This window comes from Eucalyptus grandis, chromosome 8 (assembly GCF_016545825.1).
Source record: "Eucalyptus grandis isolate ANBG69807.140 chromosome 8, ASM1654582v1, whole genome shotgun sequence".
Taxonomy (NCBI): Eukaryota; Viridiplantae; Streptophyta; class Magnoliopsida; order Myrtales; family Myrtaceae; genus Eucalyptus; species Eucalyptus grandis.
Window position 1 is genome coordinate 21,704,462 of NC_052619.1, and position 27,199 is coordinate 21,731,660.

Genomic DNA, 27,199 nt, shown 5'->3' on the forward strand with positions numbered 1-27,199 from the left:
AAAGTATTGGCACTTGTACTGTTTTTACCCCGATTGGCTGATTACACTCCATAGTTCTCAATTCTCATTGATGAATGCAGAACTTTGAGGTTGCTAGCTTCAGTTAGTTTGTAACAGTAGCTTACTTGAGGTTGCTGAAAGTATGCAACCTAGTCGTTTTTATTGTATAGATGTGATTATGACCACGTGGTGAAGCATTGTGAAAATTTGCGTGCCCTACACCTCGTTTAGAAATATTGCACTTTGTTCATCGAGGTCAAAAAGAAAAAAAGAACACAGAACATCTAGATGCTCGGTTACATCTGTCCCCAGCCACACACTTCACACACACCCGTATGATGTCCAGAGGATATGCAGAAACCGTAGCTACATTTGAGGGGGCGAGTTGTGCTTTAGAACAACAAAGAAGAGAAAAGCCAGACAAGCAAATAAGAGGGACATTGCGGACAAGATGAGCATGTCGGTTCCTATCCTCTCATAGCTCAAACTCCTCACCGAGGCCAACCTATCCCACGCATAAGAACCGTCTATTAATTTTGGGCAACTGCAGTCTGATACACACTCCTCAGCATTGCAGTAGAAACTGATTGAAGTCATCACATTCATAGCATGTTGGAAAGGGTTGCTCCAATACATCCACCGGTAGAACCTTATGTCTGATAGCACGACGACTACTCCAGAAGCTGAAACCCACAGTGATGTCACAATCGACACAGCAAATGCAGCTAGCGTAGGCACTGGGGCTAGGAAAGTAATCATCATTCCAAAGTATGTCATGCAAATTGTGAACACAAAGAGCACAGTCCAGTACATCATGAACTCATTGATGGAACCGGTTCCAATTCCTGCCATAACATTCCCAATTCCTACTACTGCAAGTGTTGCAATGAAGAAGTATGGAATTTCTCCCAGTGCCCATGACAGAGGATAAAAGATTGGATGGTACATCCCTGCTCTCTTCTCTCTAAAGTACACTAACCTGTCTGTGCCAATCTGAGGAATGACATTATTTGCTGATATGACTCCTATGAGAATTACTTGCATATATATATAGAGGGAGCGCGAAGTCAGGCCATATACATCCTCATATTCAATCTTCCAATATAGGGAACCCATGAGAAGACCGATCATGATGCACCCAGTAAGTCTACCATATGTGTACTGTACATTTCTCCACAGGAATCTTTGAGTTCTGAGTAGTACCATCATGGCTTGCAGTGTGTATGGAGCAGGATAAACAGAAGAGGAAACCTTGTAATTCCTATCCTCAGTTAAACTCTTAATACTGTAGATTTCTCTGTTGTTCATTTCATGCAGGGAACTAGCTTGGTAGGCCTCCGCAAAGTTTATCGTTGGTGTTGCTCTCTTTTTTATGCCTAATCCGAGAGTCGCCATGACATAACCAACTGGACTCACTCTTATGGAATAGCGGGGAACTTCTGGAACTGATAAGAAATAATAGAGCAGGTCACTGCAGTCGGGTCCTATTGGGCCAAAGTATCCTTGCTGCCCTTCACGTGTCAAAATTAGGGCCAAGTCGAAGAAATCAAGTGTGCGAGCATTAGGGTGTGCTAAAGTGGCGATGATAACATGCCCTGGATTGGAAACTTGAGAAAGAATATTGAGAATACTTGAGGTACCTCTGCTGTCCAGTCCTGATACAGGTTCTTCGAGAAAGAGAATACTTGGATTAGCAGCGAGTTCAACAGCAATGGTTATCTTTTTGGCTATCTCAAATGTTTTTCCAGCAGCATCTTGAAGGGAACCAACTAGTTGATTTGAGTAAGGCAATAGATCAAGTTGGTCAAGGACTAGCTCCACATGGATGCGACGATTCACAGAACTGATTGTTTGACTGAGACGTAGTGCAGCACTGAAATGAAGGGTCTCACGCACTGAGAGATAAGGTTGGTGTGCATCGAGCTTCTCTACATAACCAGTAAGTCTAGAATAGGGAGGCCCCTTGTCCCTACATTTTGCCTGGAGGCTGCCCTTGAGGCTGCCCATTGAAGGTGCCTTCCCAGCTAGGCATTTCAGAAGAGTAGATTTACTTCCTTTCGAACCACCCATCAAAGCAAGCATGTTCCTAGGCCTAGCGTAACCTGTGATGTTGCTGAAAATTGAAATGCCTTCTTTCATGTCTTCTTCGTACCTTAGGAGAGTAGGGTGTTAGATAGTGTGCAAATGGGTAAAGCAGGCAAATATGAACTCACATAGTCAACATTGCATGGGAATATGTAAAAGGAAAATTTTCATGGGATAAGATATACCTCATGAATGCTAGATCCTCAAAAAGGAGGGTTATTGGCTCTACTGGAATGCCTAGTCCATTCCTCTCCATGTCGACCATGAACTCCTCTGTCCATTTTTCAACTCCACCATTGTCCCTTATTTTTCCGTATCGTTGTCGTCCAGAATATTGAGGAGCTTTGAAACTAACGATTTGTTCATTTTGATTTTATAGTTGCTGATTGTTGGGGACGATCTGATAGAGGGTAAGGATTGGCTGGTTCCTGTGAATTCTATCTTCTTTAGTCCCAGTAATCCGAGGAAGTTGGCAATGAAAGTCCACCCAATAAGAACAAGATTAGGTAGCCAGGGCTTTTCAGCATCTTCAGACAGCTGATAGAATTTGAGGTATGCTTTTCCAACAGTCATGTTAGGGAATTGATCACAGAAGGCAAGTTGGCTTTGGTAGCTGGAGCAAGGATCTTGATATTCATTTGCAAATTGAATCTTGCAAAATAAGACGTTGGCCCAGTGGATTGGGTTCGTGTGGACTAGCCATTTCCAGTATACAGGCACATTGGATGGGTAAATCACAAAACCACTGAACAGCAGGAAGATTGAAACTAGGAGACCTGCCAAAAAGATGCAATTTTTGTGAGCTTTTAAGTCGATGCAGGATTAGCTTAAACAATGCAAAATGACCTCATCATTTTATCCACTTTCCATCTAATTTTGAATGAAAAGGCATAGGGATTCTGATCCTTAAAGGCGATGATTATACCTGCCAAGGCATTCCCAACTTCTGGGATTGCAGAAATTGCACTGAGAAAGAAAAATACTGATGATCCAAAATATGCGACCAAGAACAGGAGTAGCAAAAACTGGAAAAAAGGTGCTCCATTTCCTGTTGATGATAGCCCAGCTAGAAAATAGACACTCACTGTATATGCTATTGCCTGCACAAAGTAATAGATTTGTTGGAGTTTTATCTCGATTATCGACTATATTTAATTGAAAGAGGAAACAAACTAGGTGGGGTACTTCTATTAGGGTCTGCGGTAGGTTGACTACGCAATGGGCAACAACATATGAGGAGACCCTGTAAAATCTCTGAGCCTTGTGCTTGTAGAATATTGGCCTCTGGAGCATATAGAGAGGAAGCTGCACCAAATTTATGAGCATAATGCTCATGGTGGATACAAATCCGAGGGCCCTTACTGAGTTCATCTGCTGTTGGTTGTAATTGCCGCCAAGCTTGTAGAATAGTGTTCCCGCAAATAAGCCCAGTACAATTGCCTGCAAAATTAACGTATGTGCCACTCATTTCTTGAATGGAGCAAACTTCACACGAAAAGTGGATCTCATATGATTTCTGTCATTCTGTGAACTTGGCTCTCTGAGTTTCGTTGAGGATGTATGCACTTAAACATGTTCCTTGAGGTAGTTAAAGTAGGATCTTATGATAGCACAAATTTCTGACCTGAAAAAGCCTCAATATGATTAAAGCATGGAGCCTCTTTGTGATCTTGATTTGCCTCTTGATGAGTGTTTGAGTAGATTTCCACCATGTCTGGACGAACGGCCTCTGGAATTGCTTCAAATTGAGCTTGGTACTCATCTTCCTATGCGTTGAGAAATTATTAGCTGTTATGACCAGGCTAGTCATTTTCTTTCTTTATATCATGCTCAACTTTCTCAAGCATCTCTTTGCATCCCATTCATGACACTATTTTTTTAATCAAATTTATCTTATTGCCTCCCGACTCTCTTAGGAAAGAAGACAAAAATGCTGTAGTGGCAAAAGATGTCTCTCATACCTCTTCTTTGTAACGCTCAACTTGGAGACGAATATGCCCTCTCGCCTGCTTTAGCATGGAGTATACATGTGAGGCTCGCTCGTGTTGTGTCTTTTGGGGTCCAACTGAGAGATATTGCATTTCGTCATTGTTTATGGATATTGCGGTCACCACATCCCCAATTTGAACTCTTCCGGTGCTTTCTATTCCCCCTGAATGCCCTATTTTGCTCGATAGCTTGGCAACCACCAATTCTGCAGCAAAGTAACAATAGTTACCCACATCTTAGGGTTCATCAAATGTTGATATTCAACTTTGGCTGCTTAAATTGGCTGATATGGATTTCTATTGACATGAACAGACTAATAGTTATATTTTGCAACATTCAGAGCTGCTGACCTGTCTCTTTTCTTGGCTGTGCATCAACTGCACAATCATACTTGGTTGGTGTCTTGAGAGTCAACCCAAGTCCCGGCTCGCTGTCTACCCAATAGGTATGCTTCACCTCATCTCCATGCACAATCCTCAGTATGTCCTTGTAGTGATCTGAAGCGTTGTAGCACTCAATAAGCTCCTCTAGAGTCGGGGATGTTGCTCCCGGTGCCATATACTTGGACCCATCTCCGGCTGCTATGTCTTCAAGAAACTCATTTGATTCCACATGCAATGGTTTTATGTACCTGCACATGATGTCAATGACATAATGTTGGTTCTATGTTAGCAAAAATCATCACCAACATTTAACTGTACACCCAAAACTCATCTGCATACTAACCCGAGCTTTGTGAAGTATGGGATGGCATCTTGGCGAGTACCTTGGAAGAGAACATGGCCATCGCTGAGCAGTATAACTCGGTCAAAAAGATCTAATATTTCTTGGGAGAGTTGGGTCAACGACACAATCGCAGATGAATGCTGAATTCTGCTCATGGTGCGTAGGGTGTCTACTAGGTCGTAGGTGGCTGCAAGATCAGAACTTGAAAATGGTTGGTCATAAATCATGACAGAGTATGTTCCGAGTGCCAATTCAGCCGTTGTGAGCTTCTGGCGATCGAAATCGGAGAAGGCTTCTCCGTTGAGTTTGTGCTCGACTTCCTTCAAACCTAAAATTGCTAAAACATACTCCAAGAATGGATCTTGTCCTTCCACAAGTGCATGTGCAAAGAATTTCCTCATCTGAGGAGTGAAGTTCTTTGGCCGCAGACCCTGGGTACAATCCCTTGCAAACTCAAGTGTCTCTCTAACCGATAAAAATGGAATGTGTCTGAAGATTTACCAGAAAAAGTGTTAAGGCTTACATTCAGAGAAAATGCTATTAATTAAATCAGGAAGTGACCGTGTGCTTATCTAAGCCTAGACAAAATTGCAATTGTAAGCCTTGTCTAATTTGCACAAAGTGGCGGTGTTCAGGCAATGGAGGACTCACTTGTTAAGTTGGCTATTAACATATGCAATGAATCTGCTAAGGCATATATCAGTGATAGATTTGTCGTTGTACATCACCGAGCCTTCCAAGCTTGAGCTAGGAGTTACTTTAGCTTTGCCTGCCAGGATTTCTAGGAGGGTGCTCTTTCCGCTTCCTGCAAAATTGTATATTCAATGGATCATCACTTGACAAAAATGTTTGCTGCTATTGACATTACTCGACTTATTGATTGACAGGCGGCCTCTTCAGAATTATCATTCGATAGGTATCATTGTAGTACTAGAGGAAATTTTCATCTACCCGGAGGTCCTAGTAACAGAGTCATCGAGCCGGGCATGATGTATCCATCCACTCCCTTTAGGATCTGCATCCAAATCGAGCCTTTTCTTTTAAGTATCGTCTTGATCGGCCCAAGGAAACATCCCATCAATTTATTCCCGAAGGTTTCATATCCTCCCGAGGAGATCTCGCAATTTCTGGAATATTTAATGTCGGAGAACCGAACCACCTGCAAGACAGTTCGATTTTTGCTAAAACCAAAAGATGCTGCTTTCGTCGATTAACCGTTGGTAAGACTCATGTTTACTTTATGTTCATATTCCATTTCTGGCGATTAGTTCTGATATTATAATCACATTCTCATTTTGGATATATCTTGTGTGTAATCAAGAACGATCATTAGCTTACGCCAAATTTTAAATGGAAAATTACAAGGCCATCAACAATACACATTGTGTTTTCGGTTTTTTTTTTTTTTTTTAAACTAAAGAACAATGTTACATTTTCATTTATAATGTATGAATGCGTGGCCGGCCATTTGAAAAGGATAGGTGACCATCTTAATCAAGGGTCAACTGGAACATCAATCTCTTCTTGTATTTGATATTGTCGATTGAAGGACAAAAAAAATTTGTATCAAAACTTGGGGCCCGACAAGGAAAATTCTGTCACAATCAGGAAGAGAAAAAGGACAAAACGAGGAGCTCCGGCCAAAAGACAACTAAAGATCCCTCAGATATCGCATCACCTAAGTATGCTGTGATCACAACTTTATGCTCAGATATTGAATATTCCTTAAGTTGGCGACGAGAAAGTATCGTGCTTTTCAATGAAGTTCTTATCGTGCGATACGAAGGAATTATATGCCATTGAATTTTGAAAAAAAGGCGGTCAAGATCGCCTCTCGACTCTTCTTGATCTATATGCTATCGACGTTCTTGTTCAAGTTGAGTATATGAACTGTTGTATAGATTGTCCGGACGAGACTGCAACGCATGTCATTGCATGGTTTATATACGGCACATTAGAGAATATAAAGAAAGAGTCACGTTGCATTTTACCTGCTGAGGGATAGGGGGCGTAATCTTGGCCATGTCCCGCAGATAACTCACGAAACCGTCCTTCAGCAAGTACTCCATTCCCAGAAGCTCCTCCGACTTCTTCTTCACACTCTCGTCTACTACGTTTTTTATATTCTCCACGTCGCCTTCTACTTCTGTGGCAAATGCTCTTCCAGCTTCGCTCCTCAACCCGTGCCTCTCCAGGCTCTCGTACATCCTCAGCGCCACGTGCCTCGCTGTCTCCGGTGATGCACTCTCTATTCTCTGCCGCATGTCCGGGGATGACCCGCCTGAGAACCTCACCGGCCTGCATGTCCCCCCATGGCGCGTCACGGGCGTCATTGGGGTCGCGCTTCCCAGGACCGGTAAAGTGATCACGCTGTCTTCGCTTCTCGGGGTGTGCTCACCGAGGAAAGACAGCCTCGGCGCATCAATCTCGTTTGCATTGTGGTCTTGCTGCTGCCTCCACACAATGTTTGTTGGCGGACTCGCCGGAGAATTGTTCGCCATTTTCTTGCTGCGGAAAGATCGAGTGAACTTTAGACACCAGAGGTCGAAGCTTGTCTTTCTTTTGGCGTCTTGACGAGCAGAGAAGAAGACGATGGTCTTTAAATGACCCTAGAAAACCTCAAATTTGACTCAACCTACAGTCATGTTGGAATATAAAGTATTAAAACCAGTTTTCTTTCTGCACTATATTGAAGTTGCTAAGTTGTCCCCGTCGAGCTATCGAGAGAGAGGGAGAGGAAGAAAAGTAAACTCCAGGTTAATGAATCGCCACTTGGAAGATGGAGAATGAATAGAGACAAGAGGATGGGAATGAAGGCGTTTTCTTTTTAACCGTTATATTTTAATTGTGCTCCAAGCATTGAATTTGAGTGCCCCTCTAGTTGATTTCGACGTGTGATATTTTCATCACCTGCTTCCGAATTCGTAAGGAAGAGCGGCATTGTGGTTTATTTTTAAACCTGCGATCCTTCTCCAAATGATTAGTCTTCTGGCAAATACCACAAAGTGGACATTTTTCCTTTTGTGTAGTTTCTCCTCCTCTTTAATTTTTCCATGAGCTTCTTCCACTATTTTAGAATTATGAGACCATATATTCATTTTTGACTGAAACACACTTTCAATTGTATCTTCATCCGGCACTTGCATTCTTTTTTCATATGCTTTTAAAGAGGGAATTAGCTCACTCACTGATAGGGTTTTTATATCCTTTGATGATTCTATAGTAGAGACAATAGAATTGTATTTTCTAGGGACCGTCATCGATATTTTTCCAACAATCCTCTCATCAGTGATATCATCTCCATAGGCTCTCATTTGATTGACTAGTTCTTTCAATCTTCCACAATATTCATGTACAGTCTCATAATTTTTCATTTTAGAATTCTCAAATTCCCTTCTCAAAGTCTAAAGTTGAATAGTTTGTACCTATTCAGTACCTTGAAATTCTTCTTGTAATGTCTCGTAAGCCTCATTCACAATCTTCTCTTCAATTATTCTTGGAAATATCGTTTCCGAGAGTGCTTGCTGAATAACACATAAAGCCCTTGCATCATTTTGTAGTTGATCCTTTGGAACACTTGTACCTTCTTGTGGAGCATCGTACCCTTTTTCAACGATGTCCCATAAGTCTTGGGCCATCAAGTACGTAGTCATTTTGATGCTCAAGTAATCATAGTTATTTCCATCAAAGATAGGAATGAGAAAGGAGGATGATGTAGTGTTGGCCATAGTTTAGTTGTTGGAAATTTGGATAGGTAATTTTAGGAACCGGTGGATAGGACAAACGTTCGATGCCAATCAAAGATGCAACTCTGATACCATTGTTGGATTTTGTGGAAGGATGTGTGCAAGTGTATATCTGTGTATGTGGAATATAGCAAGGGAACAAAGGAAGAAAGGCTTCTATTATTAGTTGGTATTACAAAAGGAAGGAGAGGAGGTTATCAAGCTGGTCTTCTTCGGAAGATTGGACGTCTACCTATATTTATAGGAGAGTTCACCGCCTAAGCCTTGACGACTTTGACATTATCTGAGACTCTTCTTACACTGACTTGGACAGCACATTTCCAGCAATATTTTTGGACTTTTCTTCACCACCTAAGGCATGAATAGCTGGCATTACAAATGAAGGAAACGTGTTTGCCATGCACTTAGAGAAGATGCACGTAGAATTCTCTAGTCTGTTCTAGTGTCACACCCCAAATCCTATAAGGATGGGGGAGTGACACGGCTGTCCTTTTCTCAAGGACGTAGCCTCTAATTATACCTCAAATATCCAGCTCTCGATAGTTCCCATAATAATAATCTTGCTCTAAGCCACTAATCGAGAGACCTAAATAAAAAATGATGAGAAGAAAGGAATGAGTTACCATAGTCTACTGAATAATTACTTTCTTCTAAGTGGATCGAACAATCATTATGTATATTTAAAACACAAACATAACTCACTTTCACAAATTCCAGAATTTAACAAACCTTCAAAAACCAAAAATCAATATTTCTTACTTTAACATAATATGTTCATCATGCGAATACTCAAGATAATAATAGAACAAACACCAATGGCTCAACCCATCGATCAATCTCCTAAAAACATTTGTTGATGGTCCCTTCTATCGACTAAACTTATGCCACACATTAATGATCCATTCCATTGATCCATCTCATATGAAATCACACGTCGATGGTCATATCCATTGACTAATCTTTTGTTCAATATCTAACCATGTTCACAATACAATGTCTGGTGACAAAGCGATCAAGATTTCCTCGGCAACATCTCTACCTATTATTAGCTGGTGGTTCGACTCACGAGGATATCCTATACTAGTATGTGCATGTTCACAAGCCCCTCATCAGGCTGCACCCAACCTCATGCTTCAATCCATAAACAATCTCACATATTGAATACATTTCATAAATCAATTACTTAAAGCTTTCGTAAATCAATCTCTAGTAATCCATCCAAAAAATCATTTCATATATCATAATGAGTTTCCCAAATTAACTCAAAATCCATTTCATAAACTAGTTAACAACTTAGGCATTCGATATATGGATATCAAAGCGCCTTTCAAAACCACATTTATAAATCATAAAATTTTCAAGATTTTTTTTTTTTATAAAAGTTTTCACAAATCATTTATAGGCAATCATTCAAGTTGAAGTCAAAAGATGACTTCTCTTTTCAAACAAGAAAACAACAGTAATACTCAATCATGTTTTATACAACAAAAGATTCTATTTATTAACTCATGGCATGCTTAATCCATAAAACATGAGTTTGAAATATAAAGAAGAAATAATATCATTCACTTGGGAAAAGCCAAAAACCAACTACGGTGGTTACTCGAGTTGAAGAACTCGAATTCCTAATAAATAACCGAAAAACAATATCAAAAGACCAAGTAAAATGATATTCTAATAAATGATTTGACTATACTATACTTATTTGTTGATAAAATGACACTTACACGCCAACAAAAAGCTCACCTCTAGCGAAAATCTATTGTTATCCACTAGGCGTGGCTTGCGCTAAACTACAACACACCATAACTTCCTCCATATAATTTCGTTTCGAGCCAACTTATTATAGTCTTTAGAAAGCCATTTTGACATACTATAAAAACCCAACTCAGCTACCCCAAGACTTTGCCGGAAATGATTGAAATTTGGCTCAAAAGTTACTATTTGGAACTCTATTCAGAACGCATGCTGAACTTGAAATTCCATTTTCGGCAAATTGTAAGCTTAAATTGAGATTTGCAAGTTGTTATAGCTTTACAACAACCTAAATTATCATTTCTATAAAAATATGTAGCTCAACGACTTAAAAATTGAACTTTTCGAACAAATCTCCAATAATTCCGAACTTTTAAGCCCTAATTTCAAAACTGCTTCAATTGAACAAATGAAGGGTGAAATCGGTGTTGCAAAATGGAGTTGAGTCGACTTCGTGGATGTCCTGATTGCAAGTGCGGTAAAAATTTCCCTTCCGTCTTTCTTCTTTTCTCTCCTCTCTTTTCTTCCTCTTTTTCCCAAGTGGGCTCTCTCTCTCTCTCTCTCTCTCTCTCTCTCTCTCTCTCTCTCTCTCTCTCTCTCTCTCCCTCTCTCTCTCTCTCTCTCTCTCTCTCTCTCTCTCTCTCTCTACGTTGCTTCCTTGCTTCCTTATAATTGAGCTAAAGCCCCCCTTATCCCTTTTCTTTTGAATTTTCAACACTTTTGCTCTTCCTTTCTTTTCTTTTTTTTTTTTTTTCCTTTTTACTTTTCAAAATCCATATTTTACATTCTCCCCTCCTTAAAAAAAAAATTTGTTCTTGTTGTAAAATATTGCGTTGTAAATATGTAATAGAGAGAATAAAGAGATTGAGAAGAGAAAGTAGGTAAACACCAAATATAGTAGAGAAAGTTTTAGATTTTATTTCCAGTGAGTGTTATATCTACAACAAAAACTAAGCTCCTATTTATAGGAAAACAAGAATGTACTTATCATTAATATCAATGTATCGAATGATACATGTATTGGATAAGGAGATGAACATTCATTGTATAGAGAGATGTGCTTAGAATGTATGATACAAATGTACCATATTAAATATATTAGATAAGATGAATATAATGAATATTCATTCATGTATTTCATAACAATTCTTAAAATTTACACGTACCTCAATAATGAAATAAGTAAGGCTATTTACGTCTTTGCCTTATCCTTAAGTTCCCAAGTGGATTATTTCTCGGTGTGGTTTTGTCATTGTATCTTCACATAAGGAATAGTACATAGTTGCAACACTTGATCTTTTCTATCGACATTGCGAATAAGCTGCTCTTCATACATTAAGTTTTCTCTTAATTTCAACGGTGTAAAATCCAATACATGATTGGGATTTGATACATATTTCCGTAATATGGACACATGTAACATATTATGCACTCTAGATAACACTGGTGGTAAAGCCAGTTTATAAGTAATTTCGCCAATCCTTTATAATATCAAGAATTGCCCCATATATCTTGGACTCAATTTACCATGCATGCCAAATACTCTGCCTTTAAAGTCAGCACCTGCTTGCCTTATCTACTTTGACCACCAATTATTACCGAACATAAAATTAAGTCGGTTCAGCATCTGATCACCATGCAATGCTATATCTTCAAGTCTTGTGCCTCTCTCTCTATGTAATTTTGCCATTGAATTTTCACATATATTCTCAATAATCATGACAACTCATGAAGTGCAATGCATGTGGATCTTCTGAAACAGGGCCCCGCCTCTTTTCCAGGATACTCTCCTCAAGTCCATAAGCTTTACTACTCTTTGTAATCTGCTGTGCAGAAAAGTAATCCATTTGCTTATCCTCAGCCATAATCAAGGATCAATCCACCATGTGATTAATGCTTATTAGGCAGATTGGGGATGCCACACTTAATAAAATTCACTAAAAGACAACTTTATTGGACGCTTCAATCATTTTAATGTGGAAGACTTCGCTCATCTACTGTATAGAGCAGACCTCAAGAACAAATAACACAATTTTTTTTTCCAGGAAATTATGCACAATAAGTTTGCAAATCTTGCCAAAGAAAAAAAAAACAGCAATGATGCTGCCTACCTGCCCTCCAAAATCTGAGTTACAGCTTCTTCAAATCTTCTATAAGTTGATGACCGAGCTCTCCACCAGTCGATCCAGGTGCTGAAGAGCTCTTACCTGGTGTGGCTGTAACACTACTAGTACTTGGGGAATCTATCATGTTACTCGTCCTCCTCCTTGGAGTCAATCCAGTCTCGGTTCTGTTATGCTTTATATTCTCTCCAATGGAAAAATTTCCATTGTTTGAAGCCAAAGCGGCTTTATCAGCACCTCTCTTTCTTTGCCTTGGTGCAACAGTATCATTTCTAACTTCATCCTCACTTAAATCGGAAGATTTAGCTCCAAATTGCTCATCATAGAACCATTTTTTGTTTTAATGTAGTCCAGCCTGTCAACATGTCGTTTCCTAGGAATACGGATGGAGACATCTTTGTCGGCGTTTCCTCCAGCAAAGATTGCTATTCACCTTTCACAATTTCCTTCTTTTTAAACTATTTCTAGAGCTTCTACCTACCACCTCTGTAGGAATTAACCTCATCCACTACACCTCCTATGGCGGCTGTAAAATCCTCAAAATAAGAGGTAAAAGTCAGAATTAGAACTTTTCTCATTAACTTTCTCCCAGTTCAGAGTATCAGGACCAAAAACATCATCTTCCAAATCATCAGAAGGCTAACCCATGCAATCGTCTTATAAAGAAGCGCCCAATTTTATCAGATGCGATATTACGTCCAGATTCATCTCTCCAATCTTCATCAACCTGAGGCGCATCTGCATCATAATCAGCATCTTCCGGGTTATTAGGAAGAAGACCTAAATTTGGGTCCTCAGCATTTTCAGCTGTAACAACCTCATGAAAACTTACTGCCCGAGTCAGTAATAGAAAGATTTGTTCCTTGTGATTCGTTCAGTGAGTCCATGCAATCAACTCTAAAATCACACCCAGGGCATAGCCAACCATGGTCGGTAGGAGGAATGTCTTCTTCATGCAACGGTGGTTCCAGATAGTATAGATGGAACCCACAGTCACAAGCACCATCACACATCATTATTTTGTAGTCAGCAGTCGAAACTTTTGAGCCACACTTTGCGCAGAATATATCCTTCACTTCAATCATTGCTTCTGATACAAGTAGAGCTTCTGGCATCTTTCTTCTGCACATAATTAATCAAGCCGCTGAAATAGATCTCTTATTCTCAGCTTGCGGTCTACAATTTCTGATGTGGCCCGTTGAACTTCCTTCTCCGGATTTATCTTTTTCGAGCTTGGGCCAGCAGAATGAGCATCAATCAAGCTTCTCTCATAGCTAATTCTCTCTAGCATTTAACTTAGGTTTTTTTTTTTTTTTTTTTTTTTTTTTTTTTGCCTAATTCTAGAAAATTCGCCAACAATAGCTTTCCTTTCTTGCCTCTCCAATCCATAAACAATCTCACATATCATATAACACTTCACAAATCAATTACCAAGAGCTTTTGCAACTCAATCTCTAGTAATCAACAACCAAATCCAAAAAAATCTTCATATATCACAATGAGTTTTCCAAACTAATTTAGAATCCATTTCATAAACTAGTTCACAACTTAGGCATTTGATATATAGATATCAAACCGCCTTTTAAAACCACATTTATAAATCAAAACTTTTCAAGATTCTTTTATAAAAGGTTTCACAAACCATTTATGTCACACCCCGATCCTCAGACACGCACTCATCTCTCATCTTGGTCGATTAATAGCGACGTCTCAGGATGCATCACCGACCATTTCATTTTAATACGTATGCGGAAGTATATAAAAATCCCCAGACAATAAAATAATGTGATAGAAAAGTATGGTTATATTTTTTATAACAGAAAAACCACAACCACACTTTTATATAAGCAAACTTCATAGTATATATTACAATACTATTAACAAGTCGGATCTATCACATATCAAATCACAACTTAACAGGGTGAGGTCTTAGTCCTCATTCGGGTCATATTCCGGATCATCCTCGGGATCCTCCCCTGGTTTCTCATCAGGGTCCTCCTCTTCAGGTTCTTTCTTCTCTAGTTTCTCTTTCAAGTACACCTCTTCTTGATCGACCTCTCCTTCTTCCATGCTCCAGCTGGAGTCTACTGCTGACTGCTTGGAAGAGTCGGTTTCACTCTCGAGCTTAGGGTCCTTGGCATCACTCACTGCTCCATCCTTGGGATTCGCAGTTCCTTCTCCGAATGCTTTCTTTAAAACAAACAGAGGTATATCATCCTCTGGTACTGGACCCTCTCTTCGTCCATCATGGTAGTGACGATACCACGATCGATACTTGTGAGGCCTTAAGTCATCTTTACCCACATCAACCCAGACAGTTGATTTCACCAGCACATACTCCAGACCTTCTGGGTGAAGGGTGTATCAGGAAGTGGTATCTTATCTCGATGATCTCCTCGGGTATACCAAAATGCATGGGAGGACGACGAGGTGGAGGTGCTGCCGTCTAAGGACTTGAAATATTGTTTCACAATCGGGATGAGACTAAGTCTCAGCAAGTTCTACCCCCTAAGACTTGATTAGGAAGTCAATATACCTTAGGGCTACCTAAGCACAATGCGAGTCAAAGGACTTACTTTGGCCTTAGTTCCATCCAGCAAATCAACGTTATTTACAGATGCCTTATATCACATCAATCAATCAATTCAAGATATCATATCAAATCATTGATCAATTGACCTAGTCGATTACATGTTAAGTAGACCATTCCTCGGTCATCTCAATCAATACTATCTATGAGTCCGACTATAGTTTAGGACTGCTCATTCTAAGCCAATAATATATAGTATAGCTTGCCGGAAGCTACCTTAACCATTGAGACACACACACACACACACACACACACACACACACACACACACACAGATATATGCTTGCCAGAAGTTGCCTCAATTTTTGATATAGTATTTTATATATGCTCACCAGAAGCTGCCGCAATTATACTCATATAGTATACTATTTATACTCACTAGAAGCTGCCGTAATTATATTCATATAGTATATTGTTTATGCTCACCATAAGTTACCAGATCCATTAATCCGCTAATCTAATATGCTTGCCAGAAGCTGCTAGCCATACTTTCCTAGTATGCTGATAATTGTATATATATGCTCACCAGAAGTTGCTAGACATACTTTCCTAGTATGCTGATAATTATATATGCTTGCCAGAAGCTGCCAACCATATTTTCCTAATATGCTGATAATTATGTATATATGCTTGTCAGAAGCTGCCATCTATACTTTTATAATATGTTGATAATTATATATGCTAGCCAGAAGCTGCTCCCCATACTTTTGTAGTATGCTGATAATTGATCATTTAATCAATTCACCATTTTTATCATTCTTGATGAAAATACCCGTGCATGGGTACACGGTTGGCCTTAATTAAAATATAATAATTTCACATTTTGAAAAACCCACCAGTTTCAATAGCCCATTATATATTTTTAGCGCTATAAACCGACGCCGGTAATTTTCCCCTTAATTACCAAAATTAATTAATTTAGGAATAAAATCCTAAAATCATAATTAATTCAATTCAGCACAAATCAATACTCAAATAAATAAATTGACTGCACCACAATAATCAGCATAAAATTTTGGTCATCGGGTATCCTAGCCTAATTTCCGGAAAATAAATAAATAAATAAATAATTACAAAAATTATTAAATAAATGCAATAAATCCAATTTAGGCCCGTAATGCTTAATTGGACGCCGAGACGAGCCTGAAAAATTATCGAGACTCATTAAATAAATAATAGGACATATTTCCTTACTAACTACACTATTCATTTGCCTAACATACATCAATAAGTCTCTAATTTAATTATTCTAATATAATATATCAACATAATTGCACTTAATTAAATCTAATCAACCCCTAAGCATCATTAGCATACTAATAAGGGATTAGTGAGCAAAACTCACTTGTTTAGCGAGCGGGTCGAATCAAACTGACGGGAAGGTCGTAGGGGGTCGATTCTGCTCAAAGCGGGCCTAGGTTTCGAGGCCCGGAACACCTCCAAAACGGGCCTAGAAGCACCTCTGAAACCCACTAAAATTCTCTCTGTTTTGAGCTGCAAAATAGAAGAAATGAAGTTGGTTTGGTGCAGGAATGGCGACGGTGGATATGTGGATGGCTTAGCGAGGTAACCGACGGCCAAACGGGGTCTACAACGGCCAAATGGCCTTCGGCTTGGCTTGACTAGCAGCTGAGATGGCGGAACAGGTTGCTAGAAGGAGTAGGGGAGTTGGGGTTGCATGGTGGGGCGGTGGTGTGGGAGGGTAGTAGCAATGCTCGTGCGGGAAGGAAATGACGTGTGGGATGGAGGGGATGTTGTTCGGCGGTTGCTGCTCTTTCTCTAGCTTGTGCTGGACGCCGAATGAAGAGGATGGAGAGACAAGGTTGGCTGGCCAAGCTTGGAGAGGAAGCAAGAAGTGGAGGGGGCCACCATGGCTAATTTCTTCCACATTCTTGTCTCATTGACCTATCCTAGGCTAAGTGTGGTTCCTTGGCTGTCCTTAGGCCACCAAGGCCTCCATCTAGAAGCTTATGATGGTCCAAAGGTTAAGGGTGGAGGGGCATACGAATTTGGTAAGTGAATGACTTCAATTGGACTTGATTTCCTCTTTAATTTAATCCCATATGGCCTCAATAAATTCCGTTATTGCGTCAATACTAAAATTAGCATTTTCCTCACCCCTTGAATCATCCTGCATCTCCAATTTGTGATAAAAAACGATCTTCGGCTTTTTCTGAACAAAAACGGTCCTATACTGACTTTTTTCCAAAAAATCTCAAGTTTCAGAATTTTTTTTTGAGATTGAGTCGACGTTCCTAGAATTTATTGTGACATGAAAAAATCTTCAATTTTTGAAATCGGACTTAGATTCACGGTTAATTTCACTCAGGCGCGTTTTTAACATGACCAAGGTTACTGGGTAGTTCTAGAGATTTTTAGTGCAAATGACTTGTGGTCGATTTTTTTCGAGCCACAATGAACCCAGTCAACACATTGGCAACTCTCGGTTATCGTGAAAATCTCGAGGATTCAAATACGGACACAAGGTACCAAAACGATAGAAAAATCAGTTTAGTATCGATCGACGAGAATTTTGCAAATTAGTGGGATCACTCACGTTTAGCCACATATCTCAGTCAAACTAACCTATCTCCGATCTCTGATAGGTTTTCGACTGTGCCGTAATGACCCTTGTAGATTAGCACGGTCGAGCAATCGACTTCTGGTCGAATTCTTAAGTCTATTGCTTTAAAATCTCTTATTGACTTCTTCAGATAGTCTAGTTATCTCATGAGTGATTGGTTCTGAGAATAGCTATAGACGTTCCGATGAAAGGCCCGATTTATTCAATTGAAAACAATATTGAAAATTCAGGATGTCACAATATATAGCCAATCATTTAAGTTGAAGTCAAAAGATGACTTCCCTTTCCAAACAACAAAATAGCAGTAAATGCTCAATCTTGTTTTATGCAACAAAAGATTCTATTTATTAACTCATAGCATGCTTAATCCATAATGTTTTTCAAAGTATGAGTTAAATACAAAGAAGGAATAGTATTACTCACTTGGGAAAAGCCAAAAACCGACTATGACAATTACTCGAGTTGACACACTCGAATTCCTAATAAATAACTAAAAATCAAGGGATAAGTGTTTCAGAAGCCCTAAAACTTGTCACGAAAATGTATTTCAGTCTTAAAACTTGCAAAAAGTGTATTTAAGTCCTACAACTTGTCAAAATGTTTCAAACGAGTCCTAAAATTGACACTGTCTAATTTCTTAATGGAAAAAGCTGACATGGCTCCCGCGTGGCTTTTTTTAATCATTTCTCTCTTCTTTGTTGTGAATAGTTTAAAAAAAAGAAGCTACACATGCAGAATGACGTTGTCTCCTCCTTTCTTCTTCACCACGACGTCGTCTCCCCCTCCGTCTGTACGTTTTCTTCACCGTCATGTTGTCCTTCCCCTCACCATCGCCGTCCCCGATGCCGTTCGCTCCGCCGCTGAGACACCGAGATGCCCACAAGACATGTCTTTGCATGAACCCGCAATCATTAAAGAAGAGAACATAAAGTTGATGTGTGTCAAACTCGAGCTCTCTGAACTCCAAATAATGAAGAAATGAGGATGTCAACTGACGTCGTTTTGCATAATGTAGAGATTAAAACACCTTTGCAAAACAAAAAAAATCATAGCATTATCATGAGATACCCAAATGCTATAATGCAAAGAGTGATACCCACGTGAGGAGGAGTTCCCATCGTCGTCGCTGACCCTGTCGTTGTCCCCGACGCCAATCGCTTCACCGCTGAGATTTCTAGACTCCCGTAGAGAGGTCTTCACACAAACTTGCAATCATCAAAGGAAGGAAAGAACACGAACTCATGATGAGCGTCGAACTCGAGGTCGATGAGGACCCAAATCACAAGAGAACTGCAGATCATCAAATTTGGGGCTTAGGGTTCGGACGAATTCGATTTGGGGCTTAGGGGACACTCGGAAAGCGAAAGAATACATAGAGATGGAGAGGGGAGGGAGAACACGACAGTGAAGAAGACGTACAGACGGAGGGGGAGACGACGTCATGGTGAAGAAGAAAGGAGGAGACGACGTCGTGGTGAAGAAAAAAGGAGGAGACGATGTCGTTCTGCATGCGTGGTTTTTTTTTTTTAATTATTCGCAACGGAGGAGAGAGAAACGACTAAAAAAAGCCACGCGGGGGCCACATTAGCTTTTTCCGTTAAGAAATTAGACGACGTCGATTTTAGGACTTGTTTGAAACATTTTGACAAGTTGTAGGACTTAAATGCACTTTTTCCAAGTTTTAGGACTGAAATGTATTTTCGTGACAAGTTTTAGGACTTTTGGAACACTTATCCCGAAAATCAATAGTTAAAGATATTGTAATGAATGAATCGACTATACTATACCTATTTATCAATAAAATGACATCTGCACACCAATGAAAAGCTCACCTCTAACGAAAATCTATTGTTGTCCAATAGACGCAGTTCACGCGTTAAACTTCATAGCATCATAACTTCCTCCACATAATTTCGTTTCAAGCAAACTTATAATCTTTACAAAGCCATTTTGACATACTATAAGAACTTCACCAAAAATGACCAAAATTCGGCTCAAACTTACTGTTCGGGAGTCTGTCTAGAATGCATGTTGAACTTGAAAAATTCATTCTAGGCAAATTGTAAGCTTAAATTGAGATTTGCAAGTTGCTATAGTTTCACAACATCCGAAATTATCATTTTCATAAAAATATGTAGCTCAACCACTCAAAAATTGGACTTCGCCGCACAAATCTGCAATAATTACGAATTTTTAAGCCCTAAGTTCGAAACTACTTCGATTGAATGAACGAAGGGTGCAAACACTTACCAGTGTTGCAAAATGAAGTTGAGTCGGCTTCGTGGGGTGTCCAGATTGCGAGCGTGGTAAAATTTTTCCCTCCCTCATTTCTTCTTTTCTCTCCTCTCTTCTCTTCCTCTTTTTCCCCCAGTGGGCTCTCGTCTTCACACACTCTCTCTCTCTCTCTCTCTCTCTCTCTCTACATTGCTTCCTTATAATTGAGCTGAAGCCCCCTTGTCCCTTTTTTTTTTTTTTTTTTTTTTGAATTTTCAACACTTTTGCTCTTTCTTTCCTTTTATAACTTTTTACTTTTCAAAGCCCATATTTTACACTAGGATTTTCCAAAAATGGATCACGGTTTTACAATCACTTCGTCCAGATAGGACCGAAGTTGCCTTCCATTTGACATGTCCCCGATGAAATTGTCGAATCATTGTCATAGTAAATTGAAGTCTCTTTTTATTTATTTCTTTTATAGTTGGGAGATGATTGAGACTTGGGATCATTTGTATTTTATTTTTAGAATGGAATCTCTGGTTGGTAGAGTTGAAGATGTCTCATAAGAATTGATAAATAAAAGTACAAATTTTCCTCTAAAGCATAGTACTGTTGATTGGAATGGAAATGTAGGTTCTAGAAGTACTACATGAAAAAAATGCATGATTTTGTTGGCTTGGCAAGTCAATCTGTCATACAGTGGAAGCACAACTCCTTTAACTCGATGTTGGTCAACTATTCCCAGTTTGAGCATTGACAATAAGAGTTTAGTGCCTTTGTACGTCGGGCATGGATATGCAGCCTTTGTGTATCAAGCCACATGCACTCCAAGCAGTAAAACTGTAGGATCGGCTTTGTACACTCCATAGTCCTCAGCTCTTGTTGACGAATGCAAAACTTTGCAGTGGCTAGCTTCAGTTAGTTTGTAACAGTAGCTTACTTGAGATTGTTGAAAGTGGGTAACCTAGTCATTTGTATCATATAGATGTGATTATGACCATATGGTTGTTAAGGAAATCCTTTATGATGTTTTGAAGATAACAAAATAAATGAAAGGTTACTAATGTGTTTAAAGGTTGAGTAATAGACTATATAGATGATAGAACATGTAAATGATATTGTCAAAGTCTATACTTGGAAGAAATAAAAGACAGACTTTATGTTGAAACAAAATCTGTTCAAACTTACGTTCATATTGTAAAATCTATTACACTCAGACTCGGATTGTAAAGTCTATTACTCTCATATTTACATCCAGAACGAGACATAACGTAACACAAGCCTTAAATGTATAACGGCTAGTGATTTGGTATAGATTCTACATCAAGATTGATTTGATTGACAATTAGATTTTGAAGACAAGAACTTTCTATATGAAGAAGCTCTACTTATGGAAACCAAGATTCTATTTGTATGGGCGATCAGAATTAATTTGAGATTCTACTTCTATCACTTGATGGCTACCAAATCTTCTAGATATAGATCTGTCCAATTGGTAGATTGGAAGACAATCTTCTAAAATACTGTCCAACGCCTAGTTTGGAAGTGGAGGAGTATTTAAGGAGATCAAGGACTGATGAGTAAGTAAAAGACGGAGCGTAGAATTTATAATTCCAAAGTCTAAGCGACCTTCGATCATACACTTGTCTTTTGTGAGCTTAAACGTTTGTGATCGTGAGAGAAATACCGAAAGAATGACTTAGTGAGATAGTGTGATCTACTACTAAGTATATGCACTCAAAGTTGTAATCTCTTGTTGATTACATAGTAGAATCCAGTTAGAAGATTGTTAGCGTGAGAGAGTGGACGTAGACTTAATTTAAGCCGAACCACTATAAATTCTGTGTTCTTATTCTTTTTCTTGAACTCCTTTATTTTGTTCGTAGTTCTATTTAACTGCTAAAGTCTGATCTTACTCAAAGTCTGCTGTTCTTCAGACTCAGTTTTAAAATTGAAATATTTTTACTGTTCTTTGCGAAAATTTTCTTACACCTATTCACTCATCTCTAGGTGTTTATACTAACACTTTCAATTGGTATCAGAGCCAAGTGCTCAGTTTATAAAAATGTTTTTACTTTTGAGCTAAAGATCTTCTATGGTTAGTATCTTGGCACCATGACTTATGGAAGGGCAAAGCAACACCAGGCCACTATATTTTGATAGAAATGAATACAACGTGTGACCGAACAAAATGAAAAAATTCCTAAGATCCAGAGATCCCTTGCAATGGGATGTTGTGGAAAAAGGAATCAATCACATTGTTGCGTCTACATCAAATAAGAATGGCAAAGACAAAGAAACCAAACCCCTCGCTTCTATGTCTTGGATGGAGATGTCAAAAAAGAAGCTCTTAATGCTAAAGCCATTTATTCTATATATTGTGCCTTTACTTCTACTGAATATAACAAAATTTCTTCATGTGAAATAGCTAAAGGAGTTTGGGATAGATTTCATGTCACTTATGAAGGGACCGATCATGTAAAAGAGACAAAAATAAACTTCCTGCTCGGCAAATATGAATCCTTCAAGATGAAGCAAGGAGAGTTGATTGGAGATATGTTCAACCATTTTACAGAAATTGTAAATGGTTTAGCATATGAAGGTTAGCTAATTTCTTCCCCATTGAAGGTCAACAAACTCTTGCAAGGTCTCTCAAAAGATTGGAACCATGTTAAGACCTCAATTTGAGAGACTTAGAGGATTATGCCACACTCCGTGGATGAATTGATTGTCACTCTTCAATCCTACGAAGTGGAACAAATCAACGAAGAAGATCCGGAAGGTAAGAAGTCCATCACTTTAATATCTAACATTGATTTTGATAATACAGACTCAAAAATGACATGGACGATGAATAACTTGCTTTCATGATCAAGAAATTCAAAAAGCTAAGTAGAGAAGGAAGGAAATTCAATGAAAGAAGACAATACAAGCCAAATGGCCAGAAAAGAATAATAAAATAAGATGATGAACAAGGAAATATATGCTTGATGGCACATTCAGAATCTGAGTCTGACTTAGACACAGACTCAGAATCAAAGTCTGACTCAAACACAGACTTAGAATCCGATGAGAAAATTGAGGTAAGTCATTCAATAATTCCTATTAAAGCTCTTAAGTATATAAATGAGCTTCGCTTAAATCTTAAATCTTCTCTTAAAAGGATCGCCAAACCAAAAAAGGAGAATTCATGGCTTAGGCATCATGATCTTTCTTAAAAAGAAAATTTTGAAATTTTGCAAAAAGATTTTCTATAAACAAAAGAAAGTCGAGATTTACTTGTCAAAGAAAATGATTCTTTGAAGAAAGAATTTTTAAATATTTTAACAAGATTTTCAAATGGTTAAAAAACATTAAAGCATATTCTTTTCATACAAGTATTTTACTATAATAAGTCACGACTTGGTTTCAATAAGGAAAGTGATTCTCTTATAGATTTTCCTAAAGTCAAGGAGAGACTTAGACAAAGACCTCCTAGACTTGCGTACAAGAAACATTTTGAAAGGATTTTTACAAAACCGGTTAGTCAAAATGCCCTATAGTGTTTAAATTGTGGAGACTCGAAACACTTTGAGAAAGAATGTTCTAAAGTTTGGAGATCTGTTAAGAAAAGTTGGCTAAAAGCAACATACTCTACTAACTTTCAAGGACCCAAGCAAATATGGGTACCAAAGAAAAAGATGAGCTGTTCTTGCAGGAAATAAAGGAAAAGAAGAAATTGGTAAGGAATGTATTTTTATTTTATTTGGGCACATAATTCTCATTATGCTTGATATTCGATATATCCTTGGTTGATTGCGATTTTATAATGATCATATTTTGTTTTATTGAAGAAAGAATCATATGATTTGTTTTTGTGATTCGTGAGTTGTGATTTGATCTAATATGTGTGGTTATTTTTGATATCTTGTTTAGAGAAAATTGAGTTTATTTGGATTGATGCTATTAGATTTTATTATATTTTGCATAGTAGAAATCTGTTTTACGTGATATTAATTTATTATGCAAAATATTCTCTCTTAAATATTCAATGATTTTATTTTCTATGATTTTATTGTCCTTTGACTAAGTGAGAATTTCTTTTTTAAGATATTATTGTGCATAATATTCTTTCCTTAAATAGTATGTTATGATAAGTTAGGAAAAAATATTTGATTATCTATGGAAATTTTATATTTTGCTCTAACGAAATGGAAGGATCCAAATTGATGGATACCAAAAAGGAAATGAGTGTATTGCAAGAAATTTTGTAAATGAAGAATGATTGTGGGTTTACGTAGGTGCGATCAAAAAGGTATCTCATGCGAAGATTGGTATTGATTTTTTTTTTATCAATGGTATATTACAAACATATACCTTGGGTAAGAGAATATATATTATATATATATATATATATATATATATATATATATATATTATCCTGCCTTCCAAATCTTTACATACATTATCATGATTTTAGATTATTGCCTATGAATTATATGATTTATATTGCAAATATCTTTTGTTATAAACATAAGGCATTGCATTTTTTAAATTGCTTGATTTGGCATGTGATAAAAATATATACTTTCTTTTTGTGAAATGCATCAATAATATATTTTTGAGATTTATGCTTAAGAAAATCCTTTTGATCTTGAAAGATATTATTGCATATCCATGGATATTCTTCATATATTCTTAGAAGATATCTTATATCTAGCAAGTTTTGATCCGCAAATTGGAGGAAGGTATTACGTGATATTCTTGCAAGGATTGTTATCCATTATACAAGAATTTGTAGGTGACAAAAAAAATCTTCCGTATGAATTTTGAAAAGCTTGATTTGAAAATCATGAAGATTATATACTATCTTCTGGAGGTTCAAAAATTCCCTTTCTTGTGCAAAGTTTTTGCAAATTTTTAAGGAAATCCCTAATGTATCTTATGAAGGGTTGAGTAGTTCTGAATTTTTAATTTTATATATGCTATTCAATTTATTTATTTGAAGAAAGGGCATTATATATTATATGGATATTATTATAGCTTATTTGTGCAAAAAGTTCGTTAAGTTTATGCAGGTTGAATTCGAGAAGAGCTTGATTGAAGAAAATAAATTTTTGCCTCGAATTTCAAAATATAAATGATCCTTGTGGATATTGTTGTTACAAAGGAAATAATGGAATTTCTACTCAACGTGCACAAGCCACAATTAGTGCTATTCACAAATATTGTCATAATGACATGAGGAGAAAGAGAATCCAAGAGAAAGGAAAGAATCATGATCATCTCAAAAAGGCAACAAATTGAGGGGGTGTTTTGATCAATTATGAAAAAATCTTTTGAATTGATCGTGATCTTGATTATTATGGAAATAAGGAAAAGGTAAATGTGACAAAACTTGTTAAGATCTACGAAATCCGGTTAGTACATCTTTTCTTACATTTTGTCATTAACAAATCTCTTATTGATATTATCATTTTATTATGACAAAATGGGTCAAGTGAATTTTATAATGCACTTGTGATTTTTATTAGATATTTGCTGATATATATGATCAAAGTGAGCTATATTGCATATCTTTAATATTTGATTTACTTTATAAAAACTGATTTTTTGGAAATTGTGTTTCATGCAAGATATTTGTTATCATTTTATATTTTCTACGTGATAGTTTTTATCGCTTTTTGTTTATGACAAAAAGGGGGAGAAATATAAATATGCATATGTGTTGATTGGTTGATATTATTTATTGCATAATATTGAGCTACGATTATTTTTCTACATATTATTATGTTCAATCTATTTGCTGTCTTTTGATTCAAATCACATTTTTTGAAAGTCTAAAATTTGATGATTGATTTATCAATATTTTAGAAAGTGTGATTACACATCTGCATATTTAGAGATTGTTTTGTCATTATCAAAATTGGGAAGATTGTTAGGGAAATCCCTTATGATATTTTGAAGATGACAAAATAAATCAAAGGCTATTAATGTATTTAAAGGTTGAGTAATATACTATGCAGATAATAGAATATGTAAAAGATATTATCAAAGTCTACACTTGGAAGAAATAGAAGACAAAATCTATGTTGAAGCTAAATCTGTTCAAACTTACGTCTAGATTGTAAAGTCTATTATACTCAGACTTAGATTGTAAAGTCTATTTCTCTCAGATTTACATCAAGAACGAGACAGAACATAACATAAGCCCTAAATGTATAATGGCTAGTGATATGGTTTGGATTCTACATCAAGATTAATTTGATTGACAATTAGATTTTAAAGACAAGAACTTTATATACGAAGAAGCTTTATTTATGGAAACCAAGATTCTGTTTATATAGGCGATTAGAATCAATTTGAGATTCTATTTCTATCACTCAATGGTTACCAAATCTTCTAGATACAAATATGTCCAATGAGTAGATCGGAAGACGATCATCTCAGATACTGTCCAACTACTAGTTTGGAAGTGGAGGAATATTTAAGGATATCAAGGACTGATGAGCAAGTAAGAGACGGAGCGTAGAATTTATAATTCCAAAGTCTGAATGACCTTTAATCATACATTTGTCTCTTGTGAGCTTAAACATTTGTGATCGTGAGAAAAATACCAAAAAATTGACTTAGTGAGATAGTGTAATCTACTACTAAGTGTTTGCACTTAAATTTGTAATATCTTATTGAATGGAATCCACCTAGAAGGTTGTTAGTGTGGGAGAGTGAACGTAGGCTTAATCTAAGCCGAACTACTATAAATTTTGTGTTCTTATTCTTTTCCTTGAACTCTTTTATTTTGTTCGTAATTCTATTTAAGTGCTAAAGTTTGATTTCTCTTAAAGTCTGCTACTCTTCAGAATCAGTTTCAAAATTGAAATATTTCTGCTGTTCTTTGTGAAAATTTTTCTTGCACATATTCATCATCTTTTAGGTGTTTATACTAGCACTTTTAGTGGTAAAACAATGTGAAAATTTGCCTGGCATACACCTTTTTTAGAAATTGTTAAATTGTTGATCCAATTTCTAGAAACTTCAAGATAGATATTAGCTAGAGAAGTCAAGAAAAATCCAAGAAAATAAATCTAGCTTAAGCGGCAATGAATTGTGACATCTTGAATTTTCAATCATGTTTTCAATTGAATAAATTGGGTCTTTTATTGACACGCCTATAGTGCTATTCTCTAAGCTAATCACTCATGAGATAACTAGATTATTCGGGGAAGTCATTAAGGGATTTTAAATATAATAGACTTGAGAATTCGACTAGGAATCGACTACTCGACCGTGCTAGTCTGCAAGGGTCATTACGGCATAGTTAAAAGTCAATCAGAGATCGGAGATAGGTTGGTTCGATTGAGATATGTGGCTAAATGTGGGTGATTCTACTAAATTGCAAAATTCT

The 27,199-nt window shown here is 37.4% G+C and overlaps 3 protein-coding genes across 3 annotated transcripts; all 3 read right to left on the reverse strand.

The window, feature by feature from the left end:
* Positions 1 to 296: 296 nt before the first annotated feature.
* Positions 297 to 2,459, reverse strand: LOC108954363 (ABC transporter G family member 31-like). The gene is made up of 2 exons (XM_018860228.2): positions 2,271 to 2,459; positions 297 to 2,152 (listed from the first exon to the last, which is right to left on the reverse strand). Exons 1-2 carry the CDS (start codon positions 2,348 to 2,350, stop codon positions 367 to 369), a joined length of 1,866 nt encoding a protein of 621 aa, XP_018715773.2. The 5' UTR covers positions 2,351 to 2,459; the 3' UTR covers positions 297 to 366.
* LOC120287061 (ABC transporter G family member 34-like) lies at positions 2,389 to 4,263 on the reverse strand. Its single transcript, XM_039299730.1, has 5 exons — positions 4,047 to 4,263; positions 3,710 to 3,851; positions 3,271 to 3,525; positions 3,011 to 3,185; positions 2,389 to 2,861 (listed from the first exon to the last, which is right to left on the reverse strand). Exons 2-5 carry the CDS (start codon positions 3,845 to 3,847, stop codon positions 2,389 to 2,391), a joined length of 1,041 nt encoding a protein of 346 aa, XP_039155664.1. The 5' UTR covers positions 3,848 to 3,851; positions 4,047 to 4,263.
* A 147-nt stretch (positions 4,264 to 4,410) lies between these two features.
* LOC104416493 (ABC transporter G family member 31-like) lies at positions 4,411 to 5,776 on the reverse strand. The gene is made up of 4 exons (XM_018860227.2): positions 5,752 to 5,776; positions 5,452 to 5,605; positions 4,801 to 5,289; positions 4,411 to 4,705 (listed from the first exon to the last, which is right to left on the reverse strand). Exons 1-4 carry the CDS (start codon positions 5,774 to 5,776, stop codon positions 4,411 to 4,413), a joined length of 963 nt encoding a protein of 320 aa, XP_018715772.2.
* Between the last annotated feature and the right edge of the window lie 21,423 nt (positions 5,777 to 27,199).

Coding starts and splice junctions, on each gene's coding strand:
- LOC108954363 (XM_018860228.2), bottom strand. CDS start 2,350: ATGGTCGACATGGAGAGGAATGGACTAGGCATTCCAGTAGAGCCAATA. Junction 2,153..2,270: donor GAGGATCTAGCATTCATGAG/GTATATCTTATC, acceptor TACTCTCCTAAG/GTACGAAGAAGACATGAAAG.
- LOC120287061 (XM_039299730.1), bottom strand. CDS start 3,847: ATGAGTACCAAGCTCAATTTGAAGCAATTCCAGAGGCCGTTCGTCCAG. Junction 3,526..3,709: donor TCATATTGAGGCTTTTTCAG/GTCAGAAATTTG, acceptor TTAATTTTGCAG/GCAATTGTACTGGGCTTATT. Junction 3,186..3,270: donor TACCGCAGACCCTAATAGAA/GTACCCCACCTA, acceptor TACTTTGTGCAG/GCAATAGCATATACAGTGAG.
- LOC104416493 (XM_018860227.2), bottom strand. CDS start 5,776: ATGACTCTGTTACTAGGACCTCCGG. Junction 5,290..5,451: donor GTTAATAGCCAACTTAACAA/GTGAGTCCTCCA, acceptor GTAAATCTTCAG/ACACATTCCATTTTTATCGG. Junction 4,706..4,800: donor CCATACTTCACAAAGCTCGG/GTTAGTATGCAG, acceptor CATCATGTGCAG/GTACATAAAACCATTGCATG.